We start from the raw sequence: 19541 nt of genomic DNA on the forward strand, positions 1-19541 counted from the left end.
TCCTGTGGTCTCCTTAGAGCCAGACTGGTGAGAGCTGGACTGGACAAGTGAAAGATGTGGTGAGTGGGAAGTTGGATGACTGATGAGGGTCAAAAGTCATGGCACAAATTCCTCTTGGCAGCAATTCCCAGGTGACATCCATCAGGGACCAGCCCTTGACCATTCCTATGGAACATCTTTATTATGTCTCTGGGTGATGGGATGAAATGCACTTTCCACTCCTTTGTGGATGATGCCAAGTTGCAGCGAGTCTGTGAGAAACCTCGTCCAGTTAATGGTGACTTGTACAAAAAATGTGGTCAAGATGACTGAGTTGGATAAACTTGTCCTGCCATCAGGTGCCCAGCAAGGCCCAAGACAATGAAGAAAAAACTAATGGGTCAGAGGAAAGGAAAATAAAAAGGAGGGAAAAAGACCAAACCCAACCAAACCAAACCCAAAAAACCAGAATGACAGAATATGCTGATGTGGAAGGGACCCACAAGGCTCATCCAGTCCAACCCAACTCTCCCATTGCCATCTGCCCCCACCCCAGCAGGCTCTGGAGCAAAGCACAGCTGAGGTCCAGCCCAGCTCTGCTCTGACAGAAAGAACCTGCAGTCAGGGACAGGAAGAGGACAAAGTCTTGTTTAACCAGCCTGAGGAATAATGGGATCAATGACCTCCACTATTCCTGGGCACTTGAATGACCCTGTGGATCAGGTTTGGTAGCAGGGAGGGGGCTGCAGGTTTCCCTTTGGGAAGAGGAGATCAGGAGTTGACTCTGTGTCAGAGAGAGCCAGTTTCAGGTGGCTCCAAAATGGACCAGCCAGTGCCCAAAGCTGAGCCAAAAAGCAACTCCAGAGGCACTTCAGTGATAACACTTTGGAGAAAAGATAAAATCCAGGGTGCTGTAACCCAGAGAGGAGTGAGAGAAATGGGGGAGAAACAACCCTGCAGGCACCAAGGGGAGTGGAGAAGAAGGAGGAGTGAGAGAGCCTTGGTAGGCACCTGGCAGCCCCCAGCCCTGAGAGCCACAGCTCAGCCCAGCACAAAGCTCCTTTAGGTCTGGAGGTTCTTTGCAGCAGCTTTTTAGCAGAGCTGCCAGCTGGGCCATCAAAGGGGATGCTCAGCTGGGTCTGAAACCTGGGTGATCCTTGTCAGCCTTGGCTCTGTAGGAATGAACTACAGAATCCTAAATAGTTTGAATCAGATGGGACCTTTATAGGACATCTAGTCCAATCCCCCCACAATGAAAGTGTTCACGTTCAACTAGATCAGGTTACTCACAGCCCTTTCTAACCTGGCCTTGAATGTTTCGAAGGCTGGGGCATCTATGACCTCTCTGGGTGACCTGTGCCAGTGTTTCTCCACCCTCAGTGCAAAAATATTCTTCCTTATATCTAGTTCAAATCTGCTCTTTTTTATTTGAAAACCATTATCACTTGTCTTATTACAACTAAGTCTGTGCCCATCCTTCTTATAGGTATGATCTCAGGAGCTCCTGAGAAACCTTGACCAAACCAGCTGAGCAATGAAAAGCCCCTGGACTACCAGGGGTTGTGGGAAAGTGTCCCTGGACTGGACCAGCTGCTCCTGGACCATAAAGGTAGGAACAATCTGGAGTGGAACAGTTGGGGAACACAGGATAATCAGTCATCCCATGAAAGCCTTGGAACATTTCCTGCCTGAATCACAGCCCTAATGGAACAGTTTGGATACAATTCCCAAATATTTTGGAAACACCAGTCATTCCTGACACTAGGATGGAAATTCAGCAGATAACTAAAGCCAGTCCCCTTGGGAGCCCACACCCAGCAGTGCTGAGGGAGGCCCTGGCAGCTCCCCAGCACCTCCCTCTCAGTGGGACACCTCTGGCAGCCTCTCCCAGCTCGGGAACCCTCCAGTTTGCAACACTCCAAAGACCCTCCCTGTTGCCCAGGACAATTCTGATCCCCCTCCACAAACACTCCTCCAGCTGTGACCCTTGTCTGGTGGGAAACACAAAGGGATTTGGGGGAGTGTTTCCCTGACAACAAGGACACTTTTGGAGAGGGACCTTTCCACACCCAGCTCTTGAGGTGTCCACACATCTCTGCCTGGGTGTGGGTGTGAATTGACTGTAGTGTGAAGGTTGTTGTGAATCTCTAATTCAGCCACTGTTAAAATTGTAGCAAATGCTATTGAATCACTTGAAAACTGCTCAACTGGTCAATGATTAAGTGCTATTAAACTCTTTTGCACCCTGACCTTCTTGCAACCCAAGGCTCTGTGTAAATCATTCCCTTTCATAAAAATATATATTTTTTTCATGACTTTCACTTTAAAATCTTCCTCCTTAGATAAACTACAAAACAACTCCAATTTGTTGTTGACGTCTTGAAGACAATTAAAGAAAGAAAAATAATTTGTTTTTCAGTGCTTTAATGGGTCCCACAGTGTGTTTGGAGTTGCATCAGCTGTCAGTCCAAGATGGGCCATGTCAGAACTGGTGAGGTTGGGGGGTGAGGGGCAAGGCTGATCATACGAGGTCAGTGTGGATCTCCTGAGGAGACACTCAGCATCAAGATCACTTGGAGAACACCTCTATCACCTCTTCTCTGAACTTAAAAATATCCATCATTGAATTAAAAAAAAAGTACAAACTTGGAAGACTTGTTTTGAAACTGCCTTGAAGACAATTAAAGGAAGACAAAGAGATCCTGAGGGATTTCTGCATTTTAATGAGCCCCACAGTGTGTTTGCAGCCCAGCCCATGATCCTGAGGTACTGAGAGAAGATTGAAGCAGCTGCTGAAGAAGTCAGAAGCCAAACTGCAAGTGCCTTGAAGCATTGCTGGGCCCCACTGAGGGCAGGCACTGCCAAAGCCTCCCCAGGGACTCCTTGGAGCAGCTCCTTGGAGGCCAGGAGTGCAGGCAGACAAAGGCTCTGGGCAGGCCCCGGCAATGCTGAGCAAAGCCTGCCTTGGTTTTGTGGAGCACAAAGGCCAAGGGCTGAGCCCCAGGCCCTGGCCCAGCAGATCCTGTCCCTCCCGGCTGGCTCAGGGCTTTTTGGGGGGCACTGGGATGGCAGGGGGAGGAACAACAAAGGCCCAAAACTGGGCAACCCCTGCCAGGCTGCTGAGGGAGGGGCGAGGCAGAACCCAAGTGCAGAACCTGCCAGGCAAGTTGCTTGTGGTGGCCTGAGTGGCAGAGGCAGCTGCCAGAGGCAAGGGGACAAAGGCCTGGGTGCCTTTGGGCCTTGCAGCCCTGCCAGAGCCCTTGGCCATCTCTCCTGCAGGCTGTCCTGCCCTGGCCCTGCTGCTGCTCTGGCCTTGCAGGCTGCACACACCCCTCCTGCTTTCCCACCCCCTCCCAGCAGCATTTCTAGACCCTCCCTGATGTCTCTGCACCAGCTCTGGCTGTTCCCTGGAACACAAAGCCATGCCATCACCCTCTTAGTGACCTCTGGTACTATAAGGTTCACCTTCGAGTAACATTCCTTTTTCCCCACCTTCAGTCTGAACCTTCCAAGCTGCACTTTACGAGTTTCTTTTTCTTTCCAGCACCAAGAAAAGCTCCGTCCTGTCAGGTCTCCTCTAGACCCTCTCCAGTTCTTCCTCATTCCTCCACAATGGGGAACCTCACAGACAGACAGACCAGTCCAGATGTGGTGACCTCAGGGCTGAGTCCAGGGGGGTGACAACTCCCTTGTCTGGATGCCCACACTCCCCCTAAGGCAGCCCCATGTGCAGTTGGCCTTAAATCAAGGGGCCATTCTGATTGTTTGTAACGTCACGGAATCAAGTGGCACCGTGACACTGCAGGGCCTCATGGAACCAAAGGAATGCAGGGACACTGTGGAATCTCATGGAACCAAGGGCCCACTGTGACATGTGGGGTCTCTTTGGAACAAAAGGAACTCTGAGACATCTCAGAATCTCATGGAACCAAGGGGCCACTGTGCCTGCCCAGAACTCCATGGAATCAAGCAGAGCCGCTGCCTCCCCCCCGCCGCCGCACGGACCGGAGTCGCCGGCTCTGCCCCGCTTGGACACCTCTGGAGTCAGCGTGTTCTTGGGCAGCACAACTGATCTCAGACCAGAGAGTGTCCCAGATTTTGCTTTGCCCCCTCTTTCCTGTGGTTTGGTTTTTTGTTCTTTGTTCATTCAAGGGGAAAAGGGAGAAGGGAGGCACGTGTTGATCCCTGTTTCATCTCCCAACATAAGGGCGTTGGGGCATGGGGAGAGAGAGGAGGCAATTTCTCTCTCTGCTGTTGCTTTGAATAGTTCTGTTGGTATTGCTGGTTTTGCTGTTATATTTCCTGTCAGTAAACTCTTATTGTTTTCACTTATACCTCCTTGTATTTTGTCTCCCTATAGTGGTGTGGAATAAAAGAGGAATGAATTCATTTCATTGGAGTTCCCGCCCCAATATGTGTCTTTAAACCAGGGTTTGCTCAAGAGCTCCCTGAAATTTGGCATCATCCACAAAGAACTTGAAATACTTTTTGTCCCATTGTACAGAGAGATAATAAAGATGTTCTACTGTGGTGTTCAAGGGCTGGTCACTGAGGGATTTCACCAGGAAGTTGCTGCCAAGAGGAATTTGTACCATGGATTTTATTTGACCCTCTTCATTCAGCAACTTCCCCCCCACCACATCTTCCACTTCTTCAGTCCAGCTCTCACCAGTCTGGCCATAAGGAGAGCATAAGAGACCATGTCAAGGGCCTTGATGAAGTCTGGGCACACAACATCCTCTTCTATTCCTCCCACAGGGGTTCTGCAATCCCTGCCTTATCTTTCCAGTGCCTGGGAATGGCTGCAGGAGGACTTGCCCTATCCCCTTCCCTGCTGAGCCTGAGCAGTGTGGAACTCTGCCAACCCTCCTTGCTGCCCTGTTTGCAGACTACTTCCATGTCTGCCTTTGCCAAGGTGCCAGGAAGCTCTGGGATGGCTCTGGCCTTTCCAAGTGTTTGGGAGAGGTCTCCCAGTGACACTGCCCAGCCTTCTCAATATCCCTGACACCAAAACCTTTTCCATATCCCACACTTCCAGAGGAGTGCTCAGGACATAACACAGGCTGTCCTGGTGGTTCTGGAGAATTAGAAGGGATTTCTTCCCTGAGGCCAACCCCTCCAATTGGATTTGAGTGCAGCTGAAAGGTTTCTTCAACATTTTGCCCCAGTACCTCCCTGCCCTGAAGGTTTCTGGCCCTCAGGCTGGAGCTGACGGGGTTGGGCAGGTGCCTGAGGAGGGGGTAGAACAAGGGCTGTGTCCAACTGTGCCAGGAGGGCTGTGCTGGGCAAGGAGGAGGAGGCTGCAGAAAACAGTGGCACTGGGGAGGTGAGACGAGCAGCTGGAGAGACCTTGTGCCTGCCCACGCTGGGCAGGAGCTGCCCCAGGATGGCAGCTCTGAAGCACTCCCAGGATGTCCCTGGGAACAGGAGGGGAAGACTGGATCTGAAAATGGAACCTGGAAAGCAGAGAGCAGGAGTGTCATGGTGACACTGCAGGAGAGTTCCAGCTCTGGAGCAAGGCCACAGAAGAAGTGACCCAGTACATGCAGTGGCCTCAGAAGATGCCACAGCATCCTGGAGATGCTGTAAGGGAGCCCAGCTCTGCTTCACAAGTTCCCAGGGCCTGTCCCTGCCTGTGCTCCAAGGGCTTCCACCCCCCAGGACTGTGCTCAGAGAGCACTCAGGCCTTACAGCGAGAAAGGGGCTCAGGAGGACAGTGTGGAAGTGGCAAGAGAGCAGCTCTGCAAAGACCAAGCCCTGCTGCTCCCTGGCAGTGCTGCTGGGCTGGGATTATTGTCCCCTTCCTGTTTGCAAATACACCCTGTCCTGCAGTGTGCTCTCCTTTAGGAACATCTAAGAAGAAGGGTCTTGGACAAAGAAGGAACTGCAGGGTCCTTTATTTTGTTTAAATACTCAGAGAGCACAATTCATCATTTTTTACAGTCTCAGTGGCAAAGTCAAAAGATGGACACTAAATTAGAAGGCAGATGCATAATAATATTTCATTGCACAGAAAATTATTACAAGAAGAATGCAATGACCTGCAAGAAAAACCTGAGCAGGAAGGCTGGGCCATTAAGGAATCCCATTCTGAATGCTACACACCAGAAAACAGGCACTTTATTGCTCCTGAAAAGCATCCAGTCAGCATTTTTCTCAGGGCATCCTTGAGCTCCTGGTTCCTCAGGCTGTAGATAAAGGGGTTCAGTGCTGGAGGCACCACCGAGTACAGAACTGACAGGGTCAGATCCAGGGATGGGGAGGAGATGGAGGGGGGCTTCAGGTAGGCAAATGCTGCAGTGTTGAGGAACAGGGAGACCACGGCCAGGTGAGGGAGGCACGTGGAAAAGGCTTTGTGCCGTCCCTGCTGAGAGGGGATCCTCAGCACAGCCCTGAAGATCTGCACATAAGAGAAAATAATGAAAACAAAACAACCAAATGCTACACAGCAACTAACCAGAAGAAGCCAAACTTCCCTGAGGTTGGAGCGTGAGCAGGAGAGCTTGAGAATGTGTGGGATTTCACAGAAGAACTGGCCCAGGGCATTGCCCTGGCACAGGGGCAGGGAAAATGTACTGGCTGTGTGCAGCAGAGCACTGAGAAAGCCAGTGGCCCAGGCAGCTGCTGCCATGTGGGCACAAGCTCTGCTGCCCAGGAGGGTCCCGTAGTGCAGGGGTTTGCAGATGGCAACGTAGCGGTCGTAGCACATGATGGTGAGGAGGGAAAACTCTGCTGAGATGAAGAAGAAAAAGAAAAAGAGCTGTGCAGCACATCCCATGTAGGAGATGGTTGTGTTGTTCTGGAGGGAATTGTGCATGGCTTTGGGGACAGTGGTGCAGATGCAGCCCAGGTCTGTGAGGGAGAGGTTGAGCAGGAAGAAGCCCATGGGGGTGTGCAGGTGGTGGTCACAGGCTACGGCGCTGAGGATGAGGCCGTTGGCCAGGAGGGCAGCCAGGGAGATGGCCAGGAAGAGCCAGAAGTGCAGGAGCTGCAGCTCCCGCCTGTCTGCCAATGCCAGGAGGAGGAACTGGGTGAGGGAGCTGCTGTTGGACATTTGCTCCTTCCTCAGGGTATGGTTTTCTGTTGAGGTAAAAAAGGCAGAACTGAATTAGGCCAGACTCAATCAGCAAAACATCTTGCATGTCTCATAGCAATTCAACATTCAGGGCCTCTTTTCAGGAAGATCTCTCTGCATCCTTCTCCCTGAGCTCTGGGGTTTGCTGGCTGAAGGGGGCAGCTCCCAGGTACAGTTGCCCAGGGCATTTCCATGGATTTAGCACTGAGGAGTTTTCTCCATGGGGATCCTGTGCAGCACAGAGATCCTATGGCAGAGCTGTGCCCTTCTGGAGGGCACCTGCAGCCCTGCAGGACACCCAGGCAAACAGCTGAAGACCCTGAAGGTGCCTGGAGGGCACTTGGGCACTTGGCTCCCACAGACACATCCCCACAGCAGCACCCAAAGGGGTTGTGTCTGCACAGGAATCTACCCACCCCAAACCCCACACTGGCTCAGAAAACCCAGTGGTGAGAACAAGGAGAGCCCAGGCAGCAGGGGATGGCAGGGAAATGCCACAGTGCTGCTGCCAAGGGAGGAGGGACACAGAGAGACAGCTGGAAATCAGGGCCCTGTCCTGGCCTGGGCTCTGGCTGCTGCAGGGCAATGCACAGCCCAGCCCCCGTGGGCCTGAGGGCACAGGCTCTGCTTAGGCTGGGAAAGGAGCCCAGGCAGGAGCTGCTCAGGGAAGGGGTCTGTGCCACAGGGACAGCAGGGAGGGGCCCACATCCCCCTGCCCAGCCCTTGTGGCAGCAGCTGCCTCTCCCTGCCTGCCTGTCTCTGGGTGAGGAGCTGTTCCTGCCAGCAGCCCCTGCCTGTGCCCAGCTCAGCTCCCTGCCAGTGCTGCCAGAGCCATCCCCAGCCCAGTGCCCAGGGGCAGCTCTGCCTGGGCAGGGGCTGCAGAGTAGATCCCAGACAGCCTGCGGTGGCTGGGAAGGGGGAGGTGTTCTGGGGGGATGTGCTTCCTGAGAAGGGCCCCTGGAAATGGAGGAGGTGGAGCTGAAGCTGTGAGGAACCCTGAGCCTGCAGCTGAAGGGCCCTGCCCTGCCCTGCCCTGCCCTGCCCTGCCCTGAGGGGTCACTCCTTCCACCCACCCCTTCTCCCTGCAGGGCTGTGGCAGCTCCTTGGCCGGGCTGAGAGCTGCCCCTGGCAGGCAGCAGAGTCCCTGCCCCAGCACACAGAGCCCTGGGGGCAGGACCCTGCTCTGCACCACAGCCCTGGGCACCCCTGGCTGCACCCCCACCTTCCCACCCCACAGCCAGCCCTGGCACAGGGAACCTTCTGGCCCTGGGCCTCTGATGGGGCAGCAGCAAGTCCTGCTCTGCAGCAGCTTCTCCTGCTGCACCCCAGCAAATCCAGCAGAGCCATCCTGACAGCTCCTGCCACTGCTGCCATTTGGCAGCTGGGAGAGGCACTTGCAGGAACTCACCTGCACTGCTCTGCAGCCACAGCCTGACCCTGGCAAAGGGCTGGCAAGGTTCCTGCCCTGAGCAGCTCTGCCCTGTCCTCCCAGCCCAGGATCCCTTGAACCTCCTGCTCCCTTCTCCTCTCTGCCCTTGCTGCCTGCAGCTCCTGCCCTGCTCTGCCATATGGCCACTTCCCCTGCACTGCAGCAACTGGGAGAGTCCTGCTGAAAGATCCTGGAAGCTGTGGGATGTGGCAGCTTTAGGAGATGCCTCCAGGAAGGCAAGTTGAACTTTCCTACAGCCAGAGAATTCTTCTTTGAAATCCTGGCAAGGTTTCTCCTGTAGTGAGAGCTCAGTCACCTCCCAGCCCAGGCTGCCTCTCATCTCTCTGCCTTCTCTCCTGTGCCCTGGGTGCTGCAGGCAGTGCCCTCAGCCCTGCTGGGCTGTGCAGAGGAGCTGCTCACCAGCAGAGCTGTCTCTTTGAAGCTCTTCTTGCTTGCCAGGAGCTCCCTGTGTGCCAGGAGCCCGGCCCAGCTCAGCAGCACAGCAACAGCCCCAGGCACTTCATGACCCTCGGGGGACATTGAGGTTGTTTACATGAGACTCAGTGCCTGAGAGGAAGCTCAAACAACTTCTCAAGAAGTCAAAATGAGTTTGAAATACTGAAGTTTCTTGTAATGTTAATGGGTCCCACTGAAGGACATGACTGTGAAAGTGTCCCCAGATTCCAGTTGGAACAGAAACCTGCAGACAGTGATGACAAGGATGGACAAGCAAGGGAAAGGTGGCTCTGATGCTGAAGAAACCTTGACTTGTTTTCTTAATCCAAAGGGCCATACCCTGACCCTCAGCCCCTGGGAAGGCAGATCCTGTCCGTGCCTCATTCCTCAGGGCTCTTCCTGGGGCACTGGGATGTGGGATGTGCAGTGCCAAGGGCAGGCCCATGGGGTGGCACCTGCCAGGCTGCTGAGCAGGGACAAGGAGGCCATGAGGCCCCAGGGCTGCAAGGGCCACTTGTCTCCTCCTGGCATCAGGGGCACAGACAGCAGCCATGGCCAAAGGCCTGCAGAAGGTGGCTCTGTCAGGGCCTTTCAGCTTCTCCCCATGCCTGTCTCCTCTCCAGCCCAGGCTGTCCTACGGTGTCCATGCCCTGCCCCTTTCCCTGCAGGCTGTCGTCATCCCCCCGGCTGCCCCACCTGGCTGGCACCTTTCTGCACTGACATCTCTGCGTCCTCCCTGGCTCTTCCTGCACACACAAAGCCTTGGGCTCATCCAGACTCCTTTGTGACATATTGCACCACAACACTGACCTTGGAGGGAAATTTCTGACTTCTTGTCACCAGTCTAGGCCCCCCCCCAGCTGCCCTTGGTGGCACTAGTTCTTTCTTAGGCTGTTTTCTGACAGGAAGAAAAGCTCCACCAGCTCTGACACCCCCCTTCCAGACCTCTCAGGCTACTCCTCTACTGTCCTCAATCTTCACACCCCTGACCCCTGAGTCCTCAGCCTCTATATACGGGTCATGTGCTTGAGGCCCCAAATTCCTTCCTGGGAGATCTCTGGGACCTCTCCAAGGTTTTGGAAGATGACAATAGAGTGCTCTTATCCCAGGAAACACAGAGGGACACTTTTTTCCAAGGGTTGTCTTGGCAGAATGAGGCACAATCTCTTTAAACTTTCTGGCACAAGGGAGCTCTGAGCTCTGGGTACAGAGGGAGCTCCAAGTGCCAACCACTGGAGTGGGAGCTACAAATCATCAGGGCTTGTGTTCTTTGGAGGGCCAGACACTGGTGAGAGTGGTGTGTGTGTGTGCACATGGAAGGACTTGAAGGGCACAATGAACTGTCTCAAAACACTGTCAAAGCAGGAAAATTCCATAAGGCGCCACAACACATCAGCACTGGTGGCAAACAGGAATTCCAAGGCCTAAAGAGAGGTGAAGCTTTGGAAGTAGCCCCCAGGAAAGAATTGCACTATGCAGAGTGTGGGAAAGAGCAGACAGCCCCAACAGGAAGCCAGGGCTGGTAAGGGAGGTCCCTTGATTCCATGGGTTTGCAAAATGTCTCAGGACTCCTTTGGTTCTAGGAGGCCCCACATATCACAGTGGCCCCTTGGTTCCATGAGATTAGGAAAGGGTTAGATGGGATATTAGGAAGAATTTCTGGACTGTGATGGTAGTGAGATCCTGGCACAGGTTGCTCAAAGAAGTTCTGGCTGCCCCACCCCTGGAAGTGTTCACGGCCAGGTTGGATGGGGCTCTGAGCTCTGAGTCTAGTGGAAGGTGTCCCTGCCCATGGCAGGGGGTTGGACTGAGATGCTCTTTAAGGTCCCTTCCAACCCAAACCATTCCATGATTCTGTGACTGGTGGGGGATGTGGTGGTCGAAGCCGACGGGCACAGAGACCCCAAAATGATGGAGTTTTCCATTCTGGGTGGAAGAAGGAGGGGGCAGCAGAACTGACAGCCTGGACTGCTGGTGGTCAGACTTTGTCCTGTTTGGGAGACTGACTGATCTGGGTGTGAGTGTGGATGTGCTGGAGGGCAGGAAGGCTCTGCAGAGGGACCTGGACAGGCTGGATCAATAAGGCCAAGTGTCAGGGCCTGCCCTTGGCTCCCAACAACCCCCTGGAATGCTCCAGGCTGGGGGCAGAGGGGCTGGAGAGCTGCTGAGCAGGAAGGGACTTGGGGGTGCTGCTTGACAGGGGCTGGATATGAGGCAGAGTGTGCCCAGGGGGGCAAGAAGGCCAAGGGCATTGTGGCCTTTGTGGAGAAGAGTGTGGCCAGCAGGAGCAGAGAACTGATTGCCCCTCTGTGCTGGGCACTGGGGAGGCCCCACCTGGAGTGCTGTGTCCAGTTCTGGCCCCTCAGTGCCAAAAGGCCCTTGAGGGGCTGGAGCGTGTCCAGAGAAGGGAACGGAGCTGGGGAAGGCTCTGGAAAACATGTCTGCTGAGGGACGGCTGAGGGAACTGGGCTGGTTGAGTCTGGAGAAGGGGAGGCTCAGGGGGGACCTCATTGCTCTCTGCAATGACCTGAAAGGAGGTTTTAGAGGGGTGGGGGTTGGTGTCTTCTGCAAAGCCTTTAGTGACAGGAAGAGAGGAAATGGCCTTAAATTGCATCAGCCAAGGTTCATATTAGATATTCAAAAACCCTTTTTCCACTGAGAGAGTGTTCAGGCATTGGAACAAGTAGCCCAGGGAGGTGGTGGAGTCTCTGGAAGCATTCAGGTGGCATCTGGATGTAGCGCTTTGGGATGGGGTTTAGGGGTGATTCTGGTGGTGCTGGGTTGACAGTTGGACTAGAAGGTCTGGAAGGTCTCTTCCAACCTTGATGATTCTGTGATTCTCTGACCTGTCATCCCTGTTTGCAGGTTTATGCTCTAACAGGACCCTGGGGATGTTTTCTCTGTTGGGCCCACAGAGATTGTCTTGTGTGAGCTTTTTTCCTCTACGATCAAAACAAAGAATAATTAATGCTAAATCCAGCTGATGGCTTTCAAGTACTAACTTGGTCCAGTTTGTCCAACTGTGTCCAAACAGGTGAGGAAAATCTGGAACTTTAGAAGGGTTAGTTTTTTACCTCATTAGCAGGATATCCAGGGGTGCACCAAGTGCCTTCCAGTGAGGAGCACAAGAGACCAGTAGACAGTGACAATATTGTTCTAATGTTAATCTCGCTGGAGCACAGAGTGAGATCACATCTGAGTTATGTTTCTTTAATCAGTGATTGGGAATAAAGAGAAAAAGCCATCTGCTGCATTTAGCAATAATTACTCCTTGTTTTGATCTTAGGGAAAAAGGCTCACACAACACAATCTCTGAATGCTCCTTTGAACTTACCCACAGTGTGTTCACAAATACACAAAGCAAGGCTTTTAGCTTTTGGTGCTACCCTCAGTTCCAGCATAGAAAGAAATGTCTCTGTGAAATAACAGCAATTGCCTTACCATGTTACTGAACTACATTCAGTTTGTCTGGTCTCAAACAAATACTCCATATTTTCTCCTTGTTTTATTTTCAAAGGCATGGGTATGGGTATTTAGGTGACTGCCTTCACTGGTATAGGATAGAAACCATTCACATGGCTATAAATGAATATTATTCTCTTGACAAAACACCTTTTCCAAAGCCTCTGACAAAAAGAAAGGGAAAAAAAAAAACCCAGAAAGAAAAAGGGAGCCACAGGTACATTGCCTGTCACCCACCAACAAAGGTCTCCTCCCTAAAGATAATTCAGGCACACCCTTCAATCTGGATCTCTCACTATCACCCCAAGCTCTTTTTTAGTGGAAGTTTCTTTAGGGAAGCTGAAGTGCATCACTGTCTCAGACAGCCAAGGATAAGGTGACTGAGGGAATTCAGTTGCTCTCTTTAATAATACAGGATTATTTCCCTTTCCTTTGGTGAAGCTAATAATGTGACTGGTGGAATGTCAGTAAAAATTAAATCATAAACTAGTGTAGTAGCAAAGGGAAAACTTACTTTAGTTATGGAGTTATCCCAGCAGAAATCTTGAAAATCCTATCCATATTTACACTGATAAAATACCACATGTACTTCCTGGGATACTGCAAGCTTTCTACAATCCTTGTGGCATGTCTTTACAGAGCAAAAGTGTAGATTTTGAGATGATACCTTAATAAATGAGCTGCAGTTCTATTGTTTCTTGAATGTTAAGCACCACATCCTAAACGCAGGAACAGGTTCAAGGTCAGTGTCCTATTTTAGACCTTTTCAGCAGCTGTGATATTGTGATAATCACACTTAAAACATTCCTCTAGAAAGAGTAAATTAGCCCTTTTCACTAGAAGGATTCTTATGATCAAAAACAAATCCGAAAGAGAACAAAGTCAGATGTCTTTGTTTGTTTGTTGGTTGGTTTTATTTCAGCAATGCAATAAATTGCTGTCCCTAACTGGGATGGCTTTTCTACCCAAGAATTAAAAAGAAAACTCCAAAGTTCACTTTATTCTGCACTTATATTACCTTTGGGGTTTTTGGTTTTTTTGGAGGTCTCACCTATGTAAAAAAACCTTCCTTAAAATCCGTTGATGCTTTCTGTAAGAACCAAACCATTCCAGCTGACATACCCTTCTATCACCAATACTGCAGGGAAATGTAATATCCCACTAAAGCAGAAGGGAAAGAAGACAACTGAGCATCAGCAGCTCTTCCTAAGCAAGATCAGGGGTTTAGTTCCATCTAACTGAGGGATGAGATGTGCCCCTCAGTGGGTCTCTTCCCACTCCCCCACCAGCCCTTCTACCCGACTGCAAGCTCAAAGTTCTAAAAAGAGAAGAAGAAGCTGGAGCGTCAATATTTCCCCAGTGCAAACCCCAATAATCTTTGCTGGGAGCTGACAGGAATTGCTGTTCCACTGCCCTGGGATATCCTGGCTTGAGGCGAGAGCGCAGCCCCGCCCAGAGCCCCCAACCCCTCTGAGAGCTTTTGTAGGGTCTGTTTGTCCATGTCCCTGTGGCAGAGGCTGCCCCGACACCTGCCCTGGAGCTGGTCCAGCTGCTGGACCAAACAAGGCATTGCCCAGCCTGCCTTCCCCCAGCCCCGACCGCCCCAGCCCATCTTCCATCGCTCTGCTTCCTTTTCCTGCCCCTGCTCCCCCTCCGCTCCCTTCCCTCGGGCATTTTTATTAGGAATGTTCTTGCTGTTCTCACTGTCCCAGCATAAGCTGATCCCCAGGGGAGCCTGTGGAATGTAACCCCTCAAGCACTAAATTCCTTCCCCTGTGCCAAAGACACGGGTTTGTTGTTGCTGCCCCTCCCGCCGAGCACCAGCTCCATCTCCTGCTCCTGCCCAGCGGCTTTGCAGAAATCCAGGGCTGGGTGTGGATTGAAGGCTGTGGCAAGGGACAGGATAAAGTTGCTTCACTTTCACCCTTGATGTCTCAGTGTTTGTGATCTTGGGAATCCACACAAACCTGGAACAAGGCAGATTGTCTGATTTTGTAAGATATGTACATGGAGATTGTTTTGATCTGTGTTTAAATCGTCCTTAAATAAAACAATTGATAGAAAACTATAAAAAAAAAAAAATGGAAAAGGGAAAAATAAGAAAAAAGAAAATTTAAAAAAAAGGGAGAAAAAAGAGGAAAAGGAGAAAAAAAGAGAAAAAAGGAAGAAAAAACAGGAAAAAATGAGAAAAAAAAAGAAAGAATAAATAAAAAAGAGGAAAAAAAAGAGAGAGAAAAAAGAGATAAAAAAAGGAAAAAAGAAAAAAGAAAGAAAACAGAGAAAGAAAAAAGAGAAAATAAAAGAAGACAGAAAAACAAAACACCAAAAAAATTGTATCCTCCCCTCCGAAGGGACTACAACTCCCACAATGCCCCGCGCAGGCGGGGGGCGGGCAGGGGCCGTGGCCGCGCGCTGATTGGCTGCGGGGCGGGTCTGTAAAGGCGGAGGGCGCGCCGAGCGAGCGCCATTTTGGCCTCGTGGTCGGGAGTGAGGAGGACTCGCCTGCGGCCGCTGCACTTCGCTGGGTGAGTTGGCGGGGGGGCGGCGAGAGCGGGGTCTGGGGATCCCCTCGGGGGCTGCGGGGAGCGCGGGTGTGGGTGGAAAGGCTGGAGGCCTCGGGGGGGCTTAGCGGGGGAGTTCGGGGGTTCCCGGGGACGTTTTGAGGGGTCCCTGAAAGGACTCGGGGCGAGGTTGAAGGTCCCTGAAGGGTTTTGGGGGGCTCTGATGTGGGTTTTGTTTTCTGAGAAGATTTGAGGTGTCCCAGGTGGGCTTTGGGGGTCTCTTGGGAGGTTTTGGGTTCCTGGGAGGCTTTGCGAGGACCTTTGAGGCAGTTTTGGGGTCTCTAGGGGGTTTAAGGTGTCCCAGACGGTTTGGAGGGCCCTTGGGGGGGATTGAGGGTCCCTGAATGGGCTTGGGGAGTCCCAGGTGGGTTTTGTGGGTCACTGAGAGGGTTTAGAGGGTGCTGGGGAGGGATGAGGGGTCCTTGAGGAGGTTTCGATGGGTCAAGAGGGGAATTTCAGGGGTTTTGAGGGGATTTTACAGGGTCCCCTAAAGCCCAGCAGTGGGTTTCAAGGGATCCTCCAGCCCCCAGAGGAGGGGTCCTATGGATGCCCCCAAAAATCCGGGGTGGGAGATGTACCACATCCGGGTAAGGGGATCCCAGTACCCCCAGTATATCCCAGTGACCTCCCAGTGACCCTCAGTATGGCCCAGTGATCCTGCAGTGAGCACCCAGTAACCCCCAGTATGGCCCAGTAACCTGCCAGTGTCCCCCCCTGTGTCCTGGTATCCCCCAGTAACTCCCCAGTGCCCCCCAGTGTGCCCCAGTTCCCCCCCAGTCCCTCCCAGTGCCCCCTCAGAGGGCCCCTGAAAGCCTGGTGAGGGGGGGCACGGAGAAGGGGAAGCCTGGACAGTGCGGACCCCTGGGATCCCCTAGGACAACAAAGTGGAGAACCTGGAGAGGGGGAATTTCTGGGAATGCAGTATCCCGAAGGCGAGAATCAGAGGAGAAGGGAGCCTTGGGACCCCCAACACTCCCAACATCTTCTAGGTAGAACCCCCAGCATCCCAGACAGGGGAGACTCTCTGAACCATAAAGGGGGGAAACCAGAGAAGGGGAAATCTTAGGAGAATTTTTTTGGGCTCATCTTCATATTTTAGAGTATTTTTTAGGTGAATCTCAACTTTTTTCAGTTTGGGGGGGCAGGAGTCTTCTCACTGTTTCTTACAGGCTTTTGCCTGAATCTCGATGATTTGGGGTTTTCTGGGCTGAGTCTTGGTGTTTGGAGGTTTTTATGGACACAGGATGCCCAGTGAGTTCTAGAGATGGACTTGGGCAGGAGGAACCCCCAAGCCAACGCGCTCAGCCCTTGTTTTCCCCCCATCAGGATTTGTCCTTCCCAAAGCTTGGGTGGATGGAGGAGGAGGCTGCGAGGAAGAGGAAGATGCCTTGGGCCCCCCAGGCAGGTGAGGAGGAAGTCAGTGTCCCTTTGGGCGGGTGTTGTGCTGGCTCTGTCAGCCCAGCATGGCCCCGGCTGCAGGACAACCCCGCTGGCGCCGCCGTCCTGCCGGGGCCGGAGTTGGGGGGATGTCCTTGGCCTTCCCTGTGGGCCGGAGGCAAATCCCCTGCCTGTCCTTCTTGCTTCCTGCCCCAGGCCCCGAGCTGAGGAGGGAGAGCGCGGAGGACAAATCCCCCCGTGAGACCCTGGTGGGAGAGGCCGTTTTGAAGGGCTCCCCGGCGCAGGAAGGCAGCGGGGAGGAAAAGGGCCGGAGATCCCCCCGCAGGAGGGGCTCCAAAGCCAGCCCAGGGTGCTCTGAGGAGGAAAGAGCCAGCCTGTGCTGGGAAGGCGGCCGGAGCTTGAGGGGGAGCTCTGACCTGGTGGTGCCTGAGCAGCCTCCCAGCAGGGAGAAGCCCTTCAGGTGCTTGGAATGTGGGAAGAGGTTCAGGAAGAGCACAGACCTGCTCAGACACCAGCACATCCACACTGGGGAACGGCCCTACACGTGTGGGATGTGTCTCAAGAGCTTCAACAGGAACTCCCACCTGATCCAACACCGTCGCATCCACACTGGGGAACGGCCGTACAATTGTGGGGAATGTGGAAAGAGCTTCAGGAGCAGCTCCAACCTCCGCACCTACCAGCTCATCCACACCGGGGAACGGCCCTACAAGTGCTTGGAATGTGGGAAGAGGTTTCAGACCAGCTCCAGTCTTCTCCTGCATGAGCGGACGCACACGGATGAGAGGCCCTTCCGCTGCACCGACTGCGGGAAGGGCTTCAACCAGAACTCCAACCTCGTCACCCACCGGCGCATCCACACCGGGGAGAGGCCCTACAAGTGTGGGGAGTGTGGGAAGAGCTTCAAACAGAGTTCTCACTTGACCAAACACCAACGGACCCACCAGTAAGTGAAGCCCCAGCAATGCAATGCCCTGACTGCAGGAAGAGCTTTGGCCGCTGCTTCCACCCCAAATGAACCCCCTGATGATGAGGCACCCCCTGGAGTCCAGTGACTGTCAGTCCATCACTTTTGACCAGAAAGGGCCAGTCCCCTTTCTCAGGGGCAGCTTCTTCCAACAGAACCCTCTCTGGGGATGTGTGGAGATTCCTGCCTTTGCTGGGGACCCCCCAAGGTCGGTCCTGGAGATTGAGAGCAGAGATCCCCCCACGAGCGTTGGCCTGGCAGTTACATCCTTCACTAATTAATAGTCCTTGCTTTTGTGCCAGCTTGAGTAGAATTGCTTCAACAATTGCTTGTAGACCACTGTCCTGTACTCCTGGTAGTTTTAGTGTTTGTATTGTGCACTAAATAATTCTGATGAAGATCTTCTGTCTGATCATTTGTAACCATAAATAAATAATTTCTATCAATAAATCTGATTTGCCATCATTAAAACCTGGGGGACAAAAGTGTTTCAGTCACACCTCTGTAATTCCTCTAAACTGAAACTGTTGGCATAATCCAAGGCTAAAATTCGATCCAGCAACCCCCAGCACCCCACAGTAAGTTGGGAGCTCAGGAGGGCCATCCCCCTTTTCCCAGCCTCCCCTCCCTGTACCCAAAGACCGCCATGGGACTGTCGAACCTGCCAGACCACCCCCCCTTTTCCACACTTCTCCCTGTTCCTCCCATGTTCCCATTTTCCTCTCAATCCCCAGCCCCCCCCAGGATCACTCTGAGGGTCCCAACTCTTTTTTTTTCCCCTCTCCCACCCTTCCACAACATCCCCTGCCTCATCCCCAGTTCATCATGCTCATTTTGGGGGTCCCACCCTCCCCTTTGCACACTCTTCTGACCTCTCCCATCCATTTCCCATCATCCTCAGTGTCTCCCCCTTCACTTTTGGGGGGTCTCATTCCCTTCCCACTCAGTTTGGGGTCCTACCACCGCTTTATCCCTTCTGACCCCCTTTTCCCACCAAACGCCCCCTTCCCACTCCCCACTCATCCAAGAGCTCCTCTCCCAAAGCAGGGGGGGCTCCCAGCACCACCAGTACCCAGACAAGGCTCCCCAGAAAAGGGGTTGAGTGGGGTCGAGGATTGGCTCTGAGTAAGTTTGGGAGTCCTTGAGCAGCTTTGGGGAAGTTTAGGTGGTCCCAGCACGTTTTGGGGTGAGCTGGGTGCCTTATTGAGGGGCAGGTGCCCTCCCAAAACCCCCCAGAGCAGGCTGACACAGGGGAACACAGGGGGGTCCCCATTCCTGATCCATCCCAGGGCTGGTTCTGCCCCCCAAAATTCGGCTCCAGCCCTTGGGATTCCCCCAAGCCCCTTCCCCACTGCCCCCCAATAACCGGGACTGGGGAGAACTGGGAAGCTTTCCTGGGATCAGGAGTGGCAGCAGGGGAGGGGGGGACACACGACCCCCCAAAATCCTCACAGGGACAGGAGGGGTCCAGGCTGGGCCCGAGGCCCCGGGGAGGGGCTGCGGCCGCCGCCGGCTCAGGAGCTCTGTGGGGAGAGAAAAGGGGGTGACAGCGGGGTGGGGGGTCCCCGGGGGGGCACAGACGCTCTGGGGGGACACACGACCCCCTGGGACCCCCCTCACCTTCTGGCACAGGTAGAAGCCAAGCCCCAGCGCCAGGGAGACGAAGGCCAAGAGGAAGCCCCCGGCCCCTCCTTGGCAGCAATTGCTCAGGCTGATGGAGCCCGGCAGGGCCGGGGCCGCCGGCGGTGTCCGATCCCGGCAGGAAGCGGGGAGGGCCCGGCGGGGTCTGAGAGAAATAAATCAAGGCAGAGCTCTCTCTTTCTTTTACCCCCTCAGCAGTGACCATCAAGAGCTGTCCCTGCTTCACAGCAGAAGCTGCACACACTTCAACAAAGTCTGTGGAAGAATCTGCTCTGTCAAAGTTGGCCCTGGGCTTTTATGGTTATCCAGTGATGGATCTCCAGTCACATATTCCCAGGCCAGTGAGCAGCTGATTTGTCAAACTCTGCTTCCAAAAGCAGGATGTGTGTTGGAAGGTTGGGGAACCAGGCTGGGTTTGGCACAATTCAACACTAAACCAACCCCTTGGCACCAGCAGTAACTCCCCACAGAGAGCTTGCAGTGCTTGCATTCTCTAATCAGATTCTTTTCCAGGTAGAACATCCTGCTACAAGGGGTCTGTTACTACCCATCCCAGAAAGGAAGGGGTAACCA

General features: G+C 53.3%; 1 protein-coding gene and 1 pseudogene across 1 annotated transcript in view; one reads left to right on the plus strand and one right to left on the minus strand.

Moving 5' to 3' along the window:
- Positions 1-19541, minus strand: part of LOC127474809 (uncharacterized) — a 1721191-nt pseudogene that overhangs the window by 1559693 nt on the left and 141957 nt on the right.
- Positions 16381-19541, plus strand: part of LOC127474998 (zinc finger protein 501-like) — a 37097-nt gene continuing 33936 nt past the window's right edge. The window contains exon 1 of the mRNA XM_051796300.1: positions 16381-17306. Coding sequence (XP_051652260.1) covers positions 16426-17306 — 881 coding nt within the window. The 5' untranslated portion in view covers positions 16381-16425. The remainder of the gene's footprint in view (positions 17307-19541) is intronic.

The sequence above is a fragment of the Manacus candei genome, unplaced genomic scaffold (genome assembly GCF_025592945.1).
Source record: "Manacus candei isolate 608988 ecotype Guabito, Panama unplaced genomic scaffold, ASM2559294v1 h1tg000045l, whole genome shotgun sequence".
Taxonomy (NCBI): Eukaryota; Metazoa; Chordata; class Aves; order Passeriformes; family Pipridae; genus Manacus; species Manacus candei.